This window comes from Xyrauchen texanus, chromosome 19 (assembly GCF_025860055.1).
Source record: "Xyrauchen texanus isolate HMW12.3.18 chromosome 19, RBS_HiC_50CHRs, whole genome shotgun sequence".
NCBI classification, from domain to species: Eukaryota; Metazoa; Chordata; class Actinopteri; order Cypriniformes; family Catostomidae; genus Xyrauchen; species Xyrauchen texanus.
Window position 1 is genome coordinate 39,449,573 of NC_068294.1, and position 19,366 is coordinate 39,468,938.

At 37.5% G+C, this 19,366-nt stretch overlaps 1 protein-coding gene across 2 annotated transcripts in view; it reads left to right on the top strand.

Annotated features, from left to right (window-relative positions):
- LOC127659454 (UV-stimulated scaffold protein A) overlaps positions 1-19,366 on the top strand; it is a 39,068-nt gene that overhangs the window by 17,356 nt on the left and 2,346 nt on the right. For both annotated transcript variants that reach the window (XM_052149288.1, XM_052149289.1), the window contains exons 9-13: positions 5,207-5,408; positions 8,253-8,393; positions 10,294-10,477; positions 10,686-10,797; positions 19,068-19,254. In XM_052149288.1, the coding sequence (XP_052005248.1) occupies positions 5,207-5,408; positions 8,253-8,393; positions 10,294-10,477; positions 10,686-10,797; positions 19,068-19,254 (826 nt within the window). The remainder of the gene's footprint in view (positions 1-5,206; positions 5,409-8,252; positions 8,394-10,293; positions 10,478-10,685; positions 10,798-19,067; positions 19,255-19,366) is intronic.

Genomic DNA, 19,366 nt, shown 5'->3' on the forward strand with positions numbered 1-19,366 from the left:
TTTTGAAGAATGAAGGCAAATGCTTGAAATTGACAAAAAAAAATGAAGATTTCATACAAAGGTGTACATTAAAGTCTTCAAAGACAAAGAACAACTGGCTCTAACAAGGACAGAAAGAGATGTGAAAGACCAGATGTACAACTAAACTAGAGGATAAGTACATCAGAGTCTCTAGTTTGAGAAATAGACACCTCACATGTCCTCCGCTGACAGCTTCATTGAATTCTACCCGCTAAACACCAGTTTCATGTACAACAGTAAAGAGAAGACTCAGGGGTGCAGGTCTTATTAGGGAAGAATTGCAAAGAAAAAGCCACTTTTGAAACAGAAAAACAAAAAAGTAAAGGTTTGAGTGGGCAAAGAAACACAGACATTGGACAACAGATAATTGGAAAAGAGTGTTATGGATCTTAACCCCATTGAGCTTTTGTGGGATCAGCTAGACTGTAAGGTTTAAATTTTTAGAGAAGTGCCCAAAAAGACAGTCACATCTATGGCAAGTGCTACAGGAAGTGTGGGCTGAAATGTCACCTGAGTATCTGAACAAATTGACATCTAGAATGGCAAGGATCTGCAAAACTGTCATTGCTGCACGTGGAGGATTTTTTTTTTTTACTCTTTGAAGTAGTTTAAGAAGTTCAGAATTGTTCAAATTGTAATAGTAATGTTTCATGTTATTAATATACATTAGACTCTCATCCTAAGAAACTGCTGAAAAAAAAAAAAAAAAAAAGAAGTTACATTTTTGTTTTTATGTGAATAAGCGAAAATGTGCCATATAAGCAACACCAACATAATTGTCAAAGACAAGCCATAATGCCAACATGCTTTGGAAAGTAGAGCTTCTAAGCTTTCAAACGATACATATTATGTGTTGGTCAAGACTATAGTTATTCATATTTTGAAGGTTATTATTTTTATCTGCTGGTGGGCTCATCCAAACTTAAAGGGTTACAATAAAAAAAAAATAGTAATAAAAAAAACATATGACATGTGTGTATATATATATATATATATATATATATATATATATATATGTAAACAAAACTTATTTTTAAGACCTTTACTTTCTTTTTTTGTACATTAAGACCAAATATATATATATATATATATATATATATATATATATATATATATATATATATAAAGAAGAATATATTGAGAATCTTTTTTGAAAATCATGTGAATTACAGATAAATCAAAAGTAAACTGTCCAGGCACACTTCAGTAATGAGAATTGGCTAAAAATAGGCTTAATCTAATTTATCTTTTGATTTTGGGGTGAAATGTCTCATGGAGATACTTTAGTAAGATTCACCTATAAATGTGAATATTATTATAATATAAATATCATTGTATAAACAGCTGGACATTTAATAAACTCTGGTGTTTCTCTGTAAGTTAATAAATCACTTTAAGCCTGGTTTAAATCAATTATAACCTGGGGCGGCCAATTGGAATCTGTTTTGACAGCTGACTATTTTTACATGCAAAGATTCTTGTCCATCTGTGCAAGGACAGCTCCATTGACAAGAAGCCACAGCCGTAAGACAGAGGTCAAGCAATAGGTCACACCTAAGATAAATACCTAAAATTATATTTGACATCAAATCGCATCCAATTTCGAATTTACTGTCATGCAAATAATCTATTACAAACTGACTAACAGGAAGCATGTAGCACTTTAAAAGTAGGCTAGTCATTTCAATACTTTTCCTGGTGACATATGACAAACTCTACAGTATTGTACACTAACGATGAGAGATAATATGATATCTCTACCCACTCCTGTTCTCTTTCTTTATTCTCCTCTGGCCATTGCTAAACAGGCACTTATTTAAGATTCATTAGGATATAATTTCTACGACTCTACAGAGCCAAGCTTCTTTCTGTAGTTAAGTATGTAATGATCAGTTACCGATCAGGCCATGCCAAATTAACAATGCAAGGGTGTTAATGAGCTCCCATTAGCTTAGAGCTGTGATTTAAAATGCACACCTGCCACAATGCTAAACTAAAACTAATGAAACCATACTATGAAAACATAATCCCTTAATTTTGTACTATATCAATAATATTACAAACTAGATTAAAACCGAATGGTTGCTAAGGCATTTCTAGATGGCTGCTATGGTGGTTGTTAGATAGTTGCTTAACGGCTCAAGTCAATAGAGCCCACCCTGAAGTCTCTATGATATTCTGGTCTCTAGATATTGCTTGGATCCCACCTTCAATATAAGTCTATGGGGATGTTTCATTGTTCACTTGGCGAAAATTGCAAGTCTGATTTCTTAGGAAAGTCAAAACACACCTCTCCTCAATAAGCCTCGTGATTTGATGTATGATTTATGACCGTAACACAAAGGGTGAGGGACCAAATAAATGTCAAACCTTAGTTATACTTAGATTTAGGGGGTTGTGCTTTGCAAACACCATTTATAATTTAGGAGAATTACAGATCAGATCAGAGGCGGATTTGAACCTTCTGTATTTAATTTCTTTGCCATTGATTTAAAAGTGAAAAGAAGTAGAAAGTAGTCAAAATGCAGAAGAACAGATTGGAAGTGGAAATTGTGCATTAAGAGTGCAACCTTTCGCAATGTAATTTAAGTAGTATTAAAATGGGATGTAGGAAATATTATTCTGAATTACTGCCAAGTAAACTCCAAATTTATCAATCAGCACTTTCATTTAATATCACATCAACCTGTCAAAGGACTTGATCTCATCTCTGGCTAATCTTTCCCTATGTTCTTTCAAAATCACACTGGCTCTCTCTCATCTGGAAAGAAACACTTTCAATTGAAAAGTATTTTTGTCTCTTTCATTCTCTCTCTTGCTGTTCCTTTCACCACCAAGCTTTTATCTATCCCTTTATCCCACCGTTCCTGTCAGGACATTATCTCTTTCAAAATTTACATTTTAATTACAAGGCCTGCTGAACTCAGGAAAATCAATAACGCCACCATTGGCAGCTCCACTCTATGTCTACTGCTGGGCCTCTCTATTTCCTCTTATTGATTTATCTTTTTAGCACCTGCAACTTTATTGCTTCAGACAAATAGCTATCATTTTGGTCAATTTGAACAGAAAAATAATTTCTGCAAACCTGATGCGGTCAGTCATTGAAAGGGAGTCAACCAGTATTCACTGTATATACCAGAGGATCATGAAATGGATTGTAAGAATCCGGATAAATGTTTATCATCCTGTCCCAATATTGTGACATATTTTCTGTTGTTTACTACCCACCATGTCTATTTTTCTCTCGATATAAAGAAAAAACGAAACTGCACACTAATACAAACTAAAGTATAAACTAGATACAGTGAGGTCCAAAGTTTGAGACTTAGGCACATCCACAATATCAAGTTTCGGTGGAACATTTCCTAAGGTCATAATTTTTCAAAAGTCTCTGTCTTTGGTAGAGAGAAATGCCGTTCTTGTGTGGATACGAATTAGTATTAGTGTGGATGTCATAAATGCAAATACATTAATACAAAATTGCTCATTACAAACTATATTGCCGGCATAACAATTTGAGTAAAAAGTAGACAAAAGGGATCCAATTTTTTAATAATACAGGAACTGGTTCATTTGAACCTACAGTGCGAATTGTGTAGTGTAATTACAGAATGAATGACTCTTATGGGCCGATTTATTTAAATCTACCCTGCTACCAGTGTAGTGCGATTCCTGGATGAATGACACTTATGAGCTGGTTCTTTTGAATCTACGGTGCGAACTGTGTGGTGTGATTCCTGAATGAATGACTTACAATATGAGGCATTCATTTGAATCTACTGTGTGAACAGTGTAGTGCGATTCCTGAATGAATGACTCTTATGAGCCAATTCCTTTGAATCTACCGTGCTACCAGTGTAATGCAATTTATGAATGAATGAATCTTATGTGCTGGTTCTTTTGAATCTACAGTGCAAACTGTGTAGTGCGATTCCTGAATGAATGAATGACTCTTGTGAGCCGGTCAAGTTGAATCTACTGTGTGAACAGCGTAGTGTGATTCCTGGATGAATGACTCTTATGAGTTGGTTCTTTTGGATCTATAGTGCGAACTGTGTGGTGTGATTCCTGAATGAATGACTTACAGTATGAACCGTTCTTTTGAATCTACCGTGCTACCAGTGTAGTGCGATTCCTGAATGAATGACTCTTATGAGCCAATTCATTTGAATCTACCGTGCTACCAGTGTAATGCAATTCATGAATGAATGACTCTTATGAGCTGGTTCTTTTGAATCTACCGTGCTACCAGTGTAGTGCGATTCTTGAATGAATGACTCTTGTGAGCCGGTCAAGTTGAATCTACTGTGCGACCAGTATAGTCTTATTCCCAAACTTTATGACTCCTATGAGCTGGTTCTTTTGAATCTACAGCGTGAAGAGTGTAGCCCAATTCCAAAATAAATGACTCTTATGAGTCGTTTTTATTTGTATTTTTATCTACACCACAAAAAATGCAGCACTTCCTAAAGTTATCCAAAATACTACTAAATGTACAAAAAAATCATTAAAGGAAACAGTAAAGGAACCAGAATCGTTAGAGGAATCAGAACCAGAATTGTTAAATCCTTACGATTCCCATCCTAGTGAAAAGAGTTCGTCAATTTGATTAGTGATCTAGAAATAGAGCAGACTCTTACATCAAAATTTTTCTTTGTTTAAAACTCTTCAAAATCCTAAGACTTTTTAAATGGAAATATTAATAATAATAAATTTAAAAAAAACTCACTGTATGCTGCCACAAAATAGGAACAGATTGTTGAAATATGCATGTTTTTTTTTGTTGAACTGCAGCTGAAGGAATAAAGTCCTCATACATCCACTGATAGTCCAGGTGTGTTATGGTCAGGTGTCTCTTAATCAGAGTCTTATGAGGAATTCACCTCACTTTAAAGTTTTAATTACATCTCTTGGACGCTGGGCAGGTTTAGAGAGGATCTTTGATCTTTGTTTCACTCTTAAGACCATCTTAAGCCCAGGCACACTCCTGCTAGAATTGCACTCAGTCCACTACAGAGAGATTTTCAACAACACTGTATATTTGTGTTAGCAGTATAAGCTTTTAACATGGGTAAGAAGAAATTCAGACCTCTTCTTAAACATGTCCAACTGTTTTTAATGTATGCAAATGTAAGGAAGTGCCAAGTACATTACATTCTTTTTTTCCCATTGCCTCTCATAGGTCTTAATGAAGCTCCATCAACATCTACTTCTGTGGCCAAACCAAAGCCATCAAAGCCTGCAGTCAGACCTTCAGTTCCTCCTGTGTCCTCCAGCCTCTCTCGACTCAAGAAGAAGATGCGTGATGAAGAGGAGGACCCCACTTGTGCTGCCGCTACTCTGCGTGTGCTCAAACAGAGGCTTGTTTCTGCCCCATCCACAAGGTGATCTGATCCTCTTGCACTGCTTTTATCTATTAAAATGATAGTTCACCCAAAAATGGAAATTCTGTCATGCTTTACTCAACTTCATGCTGTTCTAAACCTGTAGAACTGTCAAAAGGTGATGCAGAATGTTAGCCTCATTTACCATTCATTTCATTTAATGGAAAAAAGATGCAATGAAAGTGAATGGAGACTTTCAAATGTGCGCTTACACATAAGTAATAAGTAGTGTTGTAACGGTTCTCAGTAAAAAAACAAACCGTATGGTTCACCACCCATGGTTCGTAAGCATGGGCACCACAGTTAACCTCAAGTTTAATGACGCATCTGGAGCACAAGGTTTGGCAAAGAAAACAAAGCGTCAAATAGACATGCACAGTTACAACCACCGCTAATGCACCTGAATTGATCTGTAAATGGATACGCTCTGCCTGTGATTCATTTGGGTCAACTTGATGACATCACTGTTCTGCACGTGTTGTGTGTAGTTGAATATGGCAAGTGCCAAGCGGAGAAAACGTTATGTTATTTAAGTCTCCTGTCTGGGAACTTTTTCTTTATGCAGTCAACAGTGATAGTCAAAAAACATTTACAAAACAGGCACTGTTTATAGACAGTGCTCGACGCGAGTGCCGTATACTGATAATTAATTATGTACGCCGATATCGCCCGAAGAAAGATTTCAGATTTCAAGAATTGCGCAGCACACACAGAGCCACAGGTGAGCCGCAACTATACACACTCCCTTCCGTTTTTAAGCAGGTACTCAGTGTTAAATAAGACATACATGAAACAATAACTAAAACGCTTGTGGTGTTCATTGCCATGAAGTTATTTTTCCATACTCTGTTGATGAAGATGTGGGATTTCAGCGTATGATTAAAACACTCGAGCCACGACGTCCCTTTTCATATACATATTAATAGCAAGGTTCATTCTATAGTGATGTACAGCTTCCGAATGTTGAATATATGTTGAGTTTGAAATGCACTTGATGTTGATGCATGTAGTGTAATAGTGCAGGTATTACATTAAAATATTGATTTAGCAATTAGAGAAAAGTTAAAGAAAATTAACCATGGATTTACTATAGTAATATTGTAGGAATCATGACTGAAGTAACAATGAACTTTGTCACCAGGGTTTTCCTAGCAGAAATCATGGTTTTACACCTCTAATATACAGTATGGACACTGATCAGCCACAACATTAAAACAACCTGCGTAATATTGTCTATGTCCCCCTCATGCCACCTAAACAGCGCCAACCCGCATCTCAAAATAGTATTGAGATCAACTCTAGAGACTTTTGTAATCCTAGGAGATAAGCAGTTACAGAAATACTCAAACCAGCCCATCTGGCACCAACAATCATGCCACAGTCCAAATCCCCATTCTGATGGTTGATGTGAAAATTAAGTCCTGTCCCACATCTGCATGATTTTTTGCATTGCACTGCTGCCACACGATTGGCTGATTAGATAATCACATGGATGATTGTTGGTGCCAGATGGGCTGGTTTGAGTATTTCTGTAACTGCTGATCTCCTGGGATTTTCACACACAACGGTCTCACAGAATGGTGCCAAAAACAAAAAACATCCAGTGAGTGGCAGTTCTGTGGATGGAAACGCCTTGTTGATGAGAGAGGTCAACAGAGAATGGCCATACAGCTTTGAACTGACAAAGTCTCAGATAACCACTCTGTACAAATGTGGTCAGAAGAATATCATCATCTCAGAATGCAGCAAAGCACCCCCATAACATGATGCTGACACCCGCATGCTTCACAGTTGGGATGGTGTTCTTTGGTTTGCAAGCCTCACCCCTATTCCTCCAAATATAACAATGGCCATTATGGCAAAAATAGTTCATCAGACCAGAGGGCATTTCTCCAAAAAGTAAGATCTTTGTCCCCATGTGCAAACTGTAGTCTGGCTTTATGGCGGTTTTGGAGCAGTGGCTTCTTCTTTGCTGAGCAGCCTTTCAGGTTATGTTGATATAGGACTTGTTTCCACCAGCATCTTCACAAGGTCCTTTGCGGTTGTTCTGGGATTGATTTGCACTTTTCGCACCAAACTATGTTAATCTCTTGGAGACAGAATGACAGTCTCCTTCCTGAGCGGTATGATGGCTGTATGGTCCCATGGTGTTTATACTTGCGTACTATTGTTTGTACAGATGAACGTGGTACCTTCAGGTGTTCAGAAATTGCTCCCAAGGATGAACCAGATTTGTGGAGGCCCACAATTTATTTTCTGAGATCTTGGCTAATTTCTTTAGATTTTCCCATGATGTCAAGCAAAGAGGCACTAAGTATGAAGCTAGGCCTTAAAATACATCAACATGTACACCTCCAATTGACTCTAATTAGCCAATTAGACTATTAGAAGCTAATTGGATAAAGGCTTGACATAATTTTCTGGAATTTTCTGAGCTGCTTAAAGGCACAGTTAACTTAGTGTATGTAAACTTCTGACCCACTGGAATTGTGATATTGTCAATTAAAAGTGAAACAATCTGTCTGAAAACAATTGTTGGAATAATTACAACATGTCATGCACAAAGTAGATGTCCTAAATGACTTGCCAAAACTATAGTTTGCTAATATGAAATCTGTGGCTTCAATCTAAGTGTATGTAAACTTCTGACTTCAAGAATATATATATATATATACTTTATATCAGATTTTATATACTTATATTTATATAAACATATTTATTATTATAATATAAATATTGTAAAAAAAATTATTATATTTTTTTTATATTGTTGTTATTGATGTTTTTGTCTTTTGGTATCTTGTTGTAATATAGGAGATTTATGCTCTGTCCTGGTTGTCTTAGTGTATCAGATGATTCTGCTGAGCCTGCCAGTAGCAGCGCTGATCAGGGTGACATGAACAAGGATAAAGCCCCATTGGTTCCGTTTGGTGTGGATCTTTACTACTGGGGAGAGGAGCAGCCCACTGCCGGCCTGATCATCAAGTACAGTCACATTCATAAGAAACACAAGAAATATTTTATTATTAGTAGTATTATTTATCTGAAATATTCTATTGTATAATCATTGTGAGTGACACTTTTAATGCTCAAATATTCCATGATAGCTCAGCGTTTCTCACTTATATTTTTTTGTCTTTAGTCAAACTCTTATTGCAGTATAAATGTGTTATCTTACGTGTTGTGTGAAGTGGCCACTAGAGAGCACCATTGTCTACTAGAGAGCACCATTGTCTATTCAGTGACTTCAAATGAATTCCTTTTGACCTAAATTAAGTGCTAGAAGTTAGAATGCTCTGCTCTGTTTTTGACATCCTGGTACAAGGTTTACATGCACAATATACAGGGTTCCTACTATAGGTGAATTACGGACCGAGCCAATAGGATCAGTGCCCAGAGGCCCTTGACTACCAGGGGTAGCAAGGTCTCACGGCCGATCATCTTTGAAATAAATGTTTGTATATGCTTAAATACAGTATGTGGGGCCCACAGCTTATACAAGGCCCCCTCAACAGGGCACTGTGACTATGAGGGCACCCAGCTCTCTTTTAGGATAGGATCCTGTTTCTATTTACATGTTTTGAGCCACTCTTTCATTTTATAACACTGCCAGGTGAAAGAATCCATGCTCTTCTGGAAGTAGAAGACCTTGTAAAATAATTTCCAAAATAGCTACCGTCATATTTTGATGCACTCATCTTTTTTATGTGAAATCTTTGCTGATTTTGATCAAGTAAAATGAACAATAACGTTTATATTGTTACTGATATGTCAAAATGAGTATTTATAGAATTCAAGCAACATGTGCTATTGAAAAGTAGGTTTAAAAAAAATATGTTATATGTTATGCTTTATATGGTTAAGCTTTATTCTTTGAATAAAAGGGCTGTTGAACAAAAACATTTATTATACTATTCAATGCTATAACTCCATGTTTGCCCTACATTACAAAAAATAACATGGCTTAAGTTGTTGGGGAAAATAAAATATTGATATTTTATTTTGTGTGTTTAAAAAGTACTGATTAAACTAGGTATATAAAGTTTGTTGAGACAAACTTTAAAGTTGGTCTGACAAAACCTTGTCTGAAAGTTTTTAATAGATTAAATGCTTAAAGTTAGAAATTTTTACAGGCTTAACATAAAGAAAAAAAAGAGAGCATCTGAAAGCTGATTAAAGGGCTTGTGTGAAGTTGTGACAGCTGAAGTTTGAAATTACGAACATTCAAAAACAGACTCGTAGCTCATTTAAACATTCTGTCAATCTAATGTAGTCTAGGGGATTTTTGGACACTTTGAAAAGGCTTAAATGGTTCCTTACCAGGGCTTTTTGATGGAAGAAGTATAATGGTAGCCAAGCTGTAGGGTCATTCCAAAAACTGAACAAATTACCACTAATTTTGAGCCCCACACCTTTCCCATACCCTGAGAGAATATTGGCCCCGGGGCCTCTGGTCACACTCGTGGAAAACTTGGAAATATCAGAGAATTTTTAAATTGTGATTTCCAGGCCTGGAAAAGTTATGGAAATATTTGAAAGTTGTGAAAATATCTAAATAGAATATGCATTTTATTTGCTTTGAATTAGCATTTTGTGAGTGCAATCTGTATAAAATTATTTTATTAACATCCTTATCCAGTAATCATGAACAATTGGAAAAATGGAATGGAAATTCATTGTTCAAAGTTGTGGGAACCCCTAATATAGAATGTTGAGGGTTTAAAGAACAAACAAACAAACAAAAAACATCAAAATCACCACAAATTAACACAGAATATGTAGCAAACAACCATTCTGCTATTTTGGGATATGAGCTGTCAAAATGTCATTTTGGTCACACTTTGTGCACTTTCTGCAGTACGAGCCTCTTGACCTCTTGTTTCAGGAACACCTCCCAGCACCAGTTCTGGGTGCCACATGAGGTGGAGGAGGAAGTGGAGAACAAGGAGCTGTCTGCACAGATGAAGTCGAGATATATCACATTCGCTGGGAAGTTTAAACCTGTGGAGCACAAGTGCAAAGCGCCAATGGCAAATGGATCTCTGTGTGAGCGTCAGGACAGAGTAAAGGTTAGAAAAAATCATAATATTCAAAATAAATACTACATGTTATATTAAGAACTTTGGCCATATTTTAGCCATAAAATATTGGTAGTGTGGTAAAAAAAAAAAACATATATTTTTCATATCAACATACTGCATGATATCAGTAAAAATATGTGAGCAGGACACTGATCAAATGAAAACAAGTGTGATTTTAAACGGTGTGTCATTTCAGTGCCCATTCCATGGATGCATTATCCCTCGGGACGAGCTAGGCCGGCCGATTAACCCAGAAGATGCATTGCGATTAGAGAAAGAAAAGAGAAAACGCGAGGAGGAGCAGCCAGGTTTGACAACGCATTCAACCTGTTCAGCACATTTATAGTTGTTTTTAATTTACTGAAAATCTTCCCCTTCCACAGTAACTCTCAATTCTCATTTGTATTTTCCACGTATTCAAACATCTTTGGTTTGGTTATGGCACACACGAGAACCAACACCATTTGGCATCGTTGATGTTAAACCTGGCACAATGCATCTTGACTTGCTTTAATGTAGCATCCGTTCCCATTCACTTACATTGCATGGAAAAGAGCAGCCAGGGCATTCTGCAAAACATCTCCTTTTGTGTAGAAAGCAAAAAAGTCACACAGGGTTGGAACCACATGAGAGCGAGTAAACGATGACAGAATGTTTATGTTATAAGTAAAGGAAAAGACCATCTTTGCACATCCTTTCCAAACTGATATCGTCCACCATCCTTGAAAGCATAATAATCTTCTTTCATTTATGTTCAGAGTCTGGTGGAATCTCTGTTTTGTCATCCTAGTACTTGAAGACCCCAAGCCCTCTTACATTTGTCAAAAGCCCTTTAGTAACCAATAACCAGACCAAATCCTAAACATCCATTACCCACATTTCCTTCCTTAGAACACACTGAGTGGACAACAAACCAATCAGGTGGGTGGGTGGAGGTGAACTGATGGAATCCCGTCCCAGTCATCATCAATACTTGGATAATAGGACAGGCTGCATCTCACTCACTTTTCACTTTCTCTCTCTCTTCCTCCTATTCTTGTGGAGTCGGGTGCTAAAAGCCAATTAAGTCGCGTCTCCATGCTGTCACTGGAGCGTCGGATGCACTTTCTTTTTCCACAGTTTACTTGTTAACAAACAGTTATCTCAGGCAACTGACTTCAGGCACCCGCTGACCACTGGCTTGTGAAATAGCATCTTTTGTAACTAAGTAAGCTATCGATCCCCCCCTGACTCCATCACGCCCTGTGCCCGTTGACATGCTGGTTGTCAGGGTAACCACAGGACACCCCACCCACTCTCCTGTGCTGGCAACATGCTTGTGGCGTCTATCAGTTCACTGACTGAACACTCACTCGCCTCCTGGGACATTGATTTCTGCTCCAGAGCCTCTAAACAGGCTTCAACCTTCATTTCATGTCTGTGGCATATGTTTCTCGTTTCTGTCATTAGTGGTGTTGGCTAAAGCAAGCAACACTGTTGCTATTGCTTATACTTAGGGTTAGGGATTTGTACAAACCCCTAATTGTTAAGTTTTCAACTTCAGTGCATATCTCGTCCCAGAACGTTTAGGCTATAGACTTAAATGATGGCTTCAAATCATGCAGTTTTTGAGGAGAAGTGTGCTATTATTTTAGGAACAGTGTTGGGTAGATGACTTCCGAAATGTAATCTGGTACATCTGATTACAAATGAAACAACTTAAATTGTAATCAGTAATGTTATCTTTTAGATTACACTTTTTACACAATCTTATCTGATTCCTTTTGGATTATTTTTTGAATGTTTTGATGAAAATCTAATTTAAAGTCTATTAAAGGAATATTTTGGGTTAAATACAACTTAAGCTCAATCAACAGCATTTGTGGCATAATATCGGTTTCCACAAAAAGTTATTTTGACTTTTTTCTTTAAAAAAAGCTCAAATCTGGGTTACAGTGAGGCACTTACAATGAAAGTGAATGGGGGCCAATTTGTAAACGTTAAAATACTCACTGTTTCAAAAGTATAGTTACAAGATGTAAACAATAAGTGTTAACATGATTTTAGTGTGATAAAATTGCTTACTAACCTTTTCTGAGTAAAATTATAGCCAATTTTACAACTTTGCTGAATGATGATTTAATGTCAACAAACCCTAAAATGACTGTAAAAATTATGATCTTTACAACTTTAATAGCTCAAATAAACATGAGTTTTAACAGAAGAATCAATATAAGTGCTTTTATAAAATGATAAAATTCACATTTGTGCCTTTTAAACCCTCCAAAAATCGGCCCCATTCACTTCCACTGTAACTGATTTTTTATTTTTTTAAGAAAATGTTCCTTTCAAGTGCAAATTTGCATTTGTAAACATCATTTCAAACTGTATTTTTATGTTCCATATTAAGTAATGTGTCATCCATAACTGTAATCTGATTACACTCATTTACAAATATTTTTGTAACCCTAACTCCAATTACATATTAATCTGATCATGTAATCAAGATTTCCTGTAGTCCCAACAATTTCTGCCGGATGATAAAATGGTAGAAAAATCCTATAGACTTATACTGAAAGAGCCCAGATCTGCCCATTCATTTTTCAGTAAGGACGAAATTTTGTTTTGGCATTAGTTAACATGGATTCTTCATGATTAACAGCAGGGCATTTTAATAGATCACTTCTACGCAAGAATGTAAATGCTACAAAAGCTTGATTTGACATATTGTTGGCGTTCTGAAATGTGTTGTCTGTCAATCGATTACAATTTTTAATTGAATTAATTACATGAGATGCTAATTAATTAATCGTAATTAATTGCATATATCAATATTTGCAGCGAAAGTCCCCCAAATAAAGCTAATTCAATATGAAATACAAATATAATTATGTTATTTTATATAGTTCAAATCGATAAAAATTTTTAATCGAATTAATTACTTTACTTTATTAATTTACATTACTTTAAATATAAAAAAAAATAAGACATACAGTGAGGAAAATAAGTATTTGAACACCCTGCTATTTTGCAAGTTCTCCCACTTAGAAATCATGGAGGGGTCTGAAATTGTCATCGTAGGTGCATGTCCACTGTGAGAGACATAATCTAAAAAAAAAAATCCAGAAATCACAATGTATGATTTTTTTAACTATTTATTTGTATGATACAGCTGCAAATAAGTATTTGAACACCTGAGAAAATCAATGTTAATATTTGGTACAGTAGCCTTTGTTTGCAATTAAACGTTTCCTGTAGTTTTTCACCAGGTTTGCACACACTGCAGGAGGGATTTTGGCCCACTCCTCCACACAGATCTTCTCTAGATCAGTGAGGTTTCTGGGCTGTCACTGAGAAACACGGAGTTTGAGCTCCCTCCAAAGATTCTCTATTGGGTTTAGGTCTGGAGACTGGCTAGGCCACGCCAGAACCTTGATATGCTTCTTACAGAGCCACTCCTTGGTTATCCTGGCTGTGTGCTTCAGGTCATTGTCATGTTGGAAGACCCAGCCTTGACCCATCTTCAATGCTCTAACTGAGGGAAGGAGGTTGTTCCCCAAAATCTCGCAATACATGGCCCCGGTCATCCTCTCCTTAATACAGTGCAGTCAGCCCTGTCCCATGTGCAGAAAAACACCCCCAAAGCATGATGCTACCACCCCCATGCTTCACAGTAGGGATGGTGTTCTTGGGATGGTACTCATCATTCTTCTTCCTCCAAACACGGTTAGTGGAATTATGACCAAAAAGTTCTATTTTGGTCTCATCTGACCACATGACTTTCTCCCATGACTCCTCTGGATCATCCAAATGGTCATTGGCAAACTTAAGACGGGCCTTGACATGTGCTGGTTTAAGCAGGGGAACCTTCCGTGCCATGCATGATTTCAAACCATGACGTCTTAGTGTATTACCAACAGTAACCTTGGAAACGGTGGTCCCAGCTCTTTTCAGGTCATTGACCAGCTCCTCCCGTGTAGTTCTGGGCTGATTTCTCACCTTTCTTAGGATCATTGAGACCCCACGAGGTGAGATCTTGCATGGAGCCCCAGTCCGAGGGAGATTGACAGTCATGTTTAGCTTCTTCCATTTTCTAATGATTGCTCCAACAGTGGACCTTTTTTCACCAAGCTGCTTGGCAATTTCCCCGTAGCCCTTTCCAGCCTTGTGGAGGTGTACAATTTTGTCTCTAGTGTCTTTGGACAGCTCTTTGGTCTTGGCCATGTTAGTAGTTGGATTCTTACTGATTGTATGGGGTGGACAGGTGTCTTTATGCAGCTAACGACCTCAAACAGGTGCATCTAATTTAGGATAATAAATGGAGTGGAGGTGGACATTTTAAAGGCAGACTAACAGGTCTTTGAGGGTCAGAATTCTAGCTGATAGACAGGTGTTCAAATACTTATTTGCAGCTGTATCATACAAATAAATAGTTAAAAAATCATACATTGTGATTTCTGGATTTTTATTTTTAGATTATGTCTCTCACAGTGGACATGCACCTACGATGACAATTTCAGACCCCTCCATGATTTCCAAGTGGGAGAACTTGCAAAATAGCAGGGTGTTCAAATACTTATTTTCCTCACTGTATATATATATATATATATATATATATATATATATACACTCACCTAAAGGATTATTAGGAACACCTGTTCAATTTCTCATTAATGCAATTATCTAATCAACCAATCACATGGCAGTTGCTTCAATGCATTTAGGGGTGTGGTCCTGGTCAAGACAATCTCCTGAACTCCAAACTGAATGTCAGAATGGGAAAGAAAGGTGATTTAAGAAATTTTGAGCATGGCATGGTTGTTGGTGCCAGACGGGCCGGTCTGAGTATTTCACAATCTGCTCAGTTACTGGGATTTTCACGCACAACCATTTCTAGGGTTTACAAAGAATGGTGTGAAAAGGAAAAACATCCATTATGCGGCAGTCCTGTGGGCAAAAATGCCTTGTTGATGCTAGAGGTCAGAGGAGAATGGGCCGACTGATTCAAGCTGATAGAAGAGCAACTTTGCCTGAAATAACCACTCGTTACAACCGAGGTATGCAGCAAAGCATTTGTGAAGCCACAACACGCACAACCTTGAGGCGGATGGGCTACAACAGCAGAAGACCCCACCGGGTGCCACTCATCTCCACTACAAATAGGAAAAAGAGGCTACAATTTGCAAGAGCTCACCAAAATTGGACAGTTGAATACTGGAAAAATGTTGCCTGGTCTGATGAGTCTCAATTTCTGTTGAGACATTCAGATGGTAGAGTCAGAATTTGGCGTAAACAGAATGAGAACATGGATCCATCATGCCTTGTTACCACTGTGCAGGCTGGTGGTGGTGGTGTAATGGTGTGGGGGATGTTTTCTTGGCACACTTTAGGCCCCTTAGTGCCAATTGGGCATCGTTTAAATGCCACGGCCTACCTGAGCATTGTTTCTGACCATGTCCATCCCTTTATGGCCACCATGTACCCATCCTCTGATGGCTACTTCCAGCAGGATAATGCACCATGTCACAAAGCTCGAATCATTTCAAATTGGTTTCTTGAACATGACAATGAGTTCACTGTACTAAAATGGCCCCCACAGTCACCAGATCTCAACCCAATAGAGCATCTTTGGGATGTGGTGGAACGGGAGCTTCGTGCCCTGGATGTGCATCCCACAAATCTCCATCAACTGCAAGATGCTATCCTATCAATATGGGCCAACATTTCTAAAGAATGCTTTCAGCACCTTGTTGAATCAATGCCACGTAGAATTAAGGCAGTTCTGCAGGCGAAAGGGGGTCAAACACAGTATTAGTATGGTGTTCCTAATAATCCTTTAGGTGAGTGTATATATACATATATAATACAAAATATTCAGATAATTAAAATGCATTACATTGTTGTGGCAGAAGAGTTAATCATTGATAAGTCAACACAAAAAGCGGCTTTAGAAAACAATGTATTGTTTACTACCATATTATTGATCATAAATCAATCATTGGCATACAGTTCACAGCAATCCATTACACAAGTGAATTTGTCAATCAGTTGGAGATTTATTATGAGGGCTTGTTTAAGGACCCGTCAATGTACACCTGCGTCAGACATGCTTGTGTAGCGTCTCGGGTGCGTTGCATCATAAACATAAATTTTTAGGTCAAATATAGTTTAATACTCTTGAGATCTCTTAGTTTGAATTTGCTCTCCATCAAGTGTTTTGAACGCAAGAACGTAACTCATGTTTGTGTTGTGCTGCCACTGGATGGTTGTTTTCTTCACTGTATAAACTGCGTGTTACCACACAGCTGAAGTTTCACTTACTGCCCTCTGGGGTAAACAGGTGGTAATACAAGCTTGCATTTCTCAGGAATCTTCCTTATTACAGTCCAGGGGCATTGCAATTAATTGCGTTAAAAACGAGGGTTTTTTAACGCGTTATTTTTTATAACATTTATCGTACAGAATAACGCGTTAAATCGACAGCCCTAGTTCAAATAAATTACATCATGACAGACAAGTTTAGCATTGATACAACAATAAAATTGGCTTTAGAAGTCAATATATTGTTTGTTTCATTTCCATATAATTTAACTTTATTATTGGCCTACTGTTCAAGATGGACCAGGTTGTTCTTACAGGACATGTTCTTGTGCATTTGTGCTATTTGAGTTGTTCTGTTGCTATATTATATGATGCTGTGTCACGTTAAAATGCTGGGTTGTGCTGCTGGCTCTCTGTAAGTGTAGTTTGTTGCGTGTATAGCTGAGGCTGTATTGACTGCCCCCTGCTGACAGAAATGAAGTACAGCTTAATTAATAGTGTAAAATATTTTAACATGTAAATTTTTTTTATATACAATTAATCGCACTGAATAAATGTGTTGAAACAATTCATAATGCAACGAAAGCACATGTTGCATTCTCATCTTGCCACAAGGGGCGCTGTAGTGAGCATTAACGTAAATGGTCTTTTTCTACGGCCTGTTTTCTCTTTCAGATCAACTACTGTAATGGCAATGCAACCGTTTAAAAAAATCTTGAGGATTGTAGCTAGCTACCTGAATAATAATAGATCCAGTTTAATAGTACAAACATTTGAAAGTACAATAACTCTCACCTCTTTTAGTACTGAGGTTAGTTAATATCACAGTAACACATGAATGCATGTTAAGTACATTATGTACAGCACTCCTAAGTTTCGCTTATGCATACTAGCATAGAGTATATTTCTGGTCTTAGAACTGCTGTTGGTCTACTTAACATTCTGAAGGTTTGGATTAAAGTGAAGACCCCGAGGAGGAGCATTATCAATCACTTCATGACCATATTATCATCTCATCATGTTAAAATGGATTTTAAAGGGATAATCGAACAGTCCGGCATGCCTGCAGCTGTCGCCTGCGATGCTCATGTATGCATGCGCTTGCATGTGTGTGTTCAGGTCCCTGACTAATGCAGATGCGAGCTGTTGACAGAGTAGTGAGCCCTGCTGCACAGCTTAATTAAAATGCAGGGCCCCCATCATCTTCACAGTGGGAATGAAGCCCCTAAAGGCTGGACTTCTAAGAAGCGACGGAACGTAGCACTCATATAACAGGGGCCTTTAACCTCCATAAATCCTGATAGGGAAGACCAACTCCCTCATATTAATTTGAAAGGCATTTGAAAAAGCTGTTTGTTGCTGCATGTGTTTCACTACAGACTGATGAACCGCAGTGCTCTGTGCAATTAAACACTTTGGAGATCGTAAATAATTTACCAGCTACTGTTTTATCATTGTGAGATGTGGATGGATCAACATTAAGGGACATCCTTAATAAAAAAAAGTTAAAAGATTTTAAGTTTTGAGTCGCAAGCCAATGAGAAAGATTTACGCACCACGGAATATGTCGGAATCAGCAATTCTTAAGAGGGCAACCATTACTACTGCTTCACATTAAACATTTGACAAATGAAACGACTTTACAGATATTTTAGTTTTACTGTACAGGGGTGATCCTTCAATTTGGGGAACTTCTCTGTGCACAGGACTATATATATATATATATATATATATATATACACACACATACATACAGGACTGTGCAAAAGTTTTAGGCACTTGTGAAAAATGTTGCATAGTGAGGATTTCTTCAAAAATAATGACAGAAATTGTTTTCATTTATCACTTAATGTCATACAAAGTCCAGTAAACATAGAAAAAGCTAAATCAATATTCGGTGTGACCACCTTTGCCTTCAAAACCACCCCATTTCTCCTAGGTACACCTGAATTGTTTTTCTTGTATGTTGGCAGATTGGATGTTCCAAGCTTCTTGGAGAATTCTCCACAGTTCTTCAATTGCTTCTGTCTCTTTATGTAGTCTCAGACTGACACGATGTTCAGTGGGGGCCATGACATCTGTTGCAGGGATCCCTGTTCTTCTATTTTAATCTTTTCTTAATTCCAGGATATGCAATACATGTTTATCTTATGGTAGATTTTTTAGATTTTATGGATTCATAAGTGCCCCTAATTGAAAAATCACCCACAAATGTCAGAAACGGTGCATTGATATCGATATTGTGGCATAAAGTGAGATGCTTCTCCCATTGGCTCAGACTGGCGAGACCCTGAACTCATGAGGGAGATTGAGGCAGCGACTGGAGAAGATCTGGGTTCCTCAAAGACGTTCGGGAAGGGAAAAAAGGGAAACAAAGGGAAAAAAAAGAAGTACCCAAACCTTACAGACTTGAAGCAAAATGCCAACACGTCACGTGCCAGACTAGAGAAGAAAGTCTTCAACAAGTAAGTGACTGAAGACGCCTCTAAGTGGGGCTTTTGTCTTTGTCTAGAGAAGTTTGTCTTTGATATTGAACAACAATACGTTTCAGAAGTTTAAGTTGTGATATAAGACATT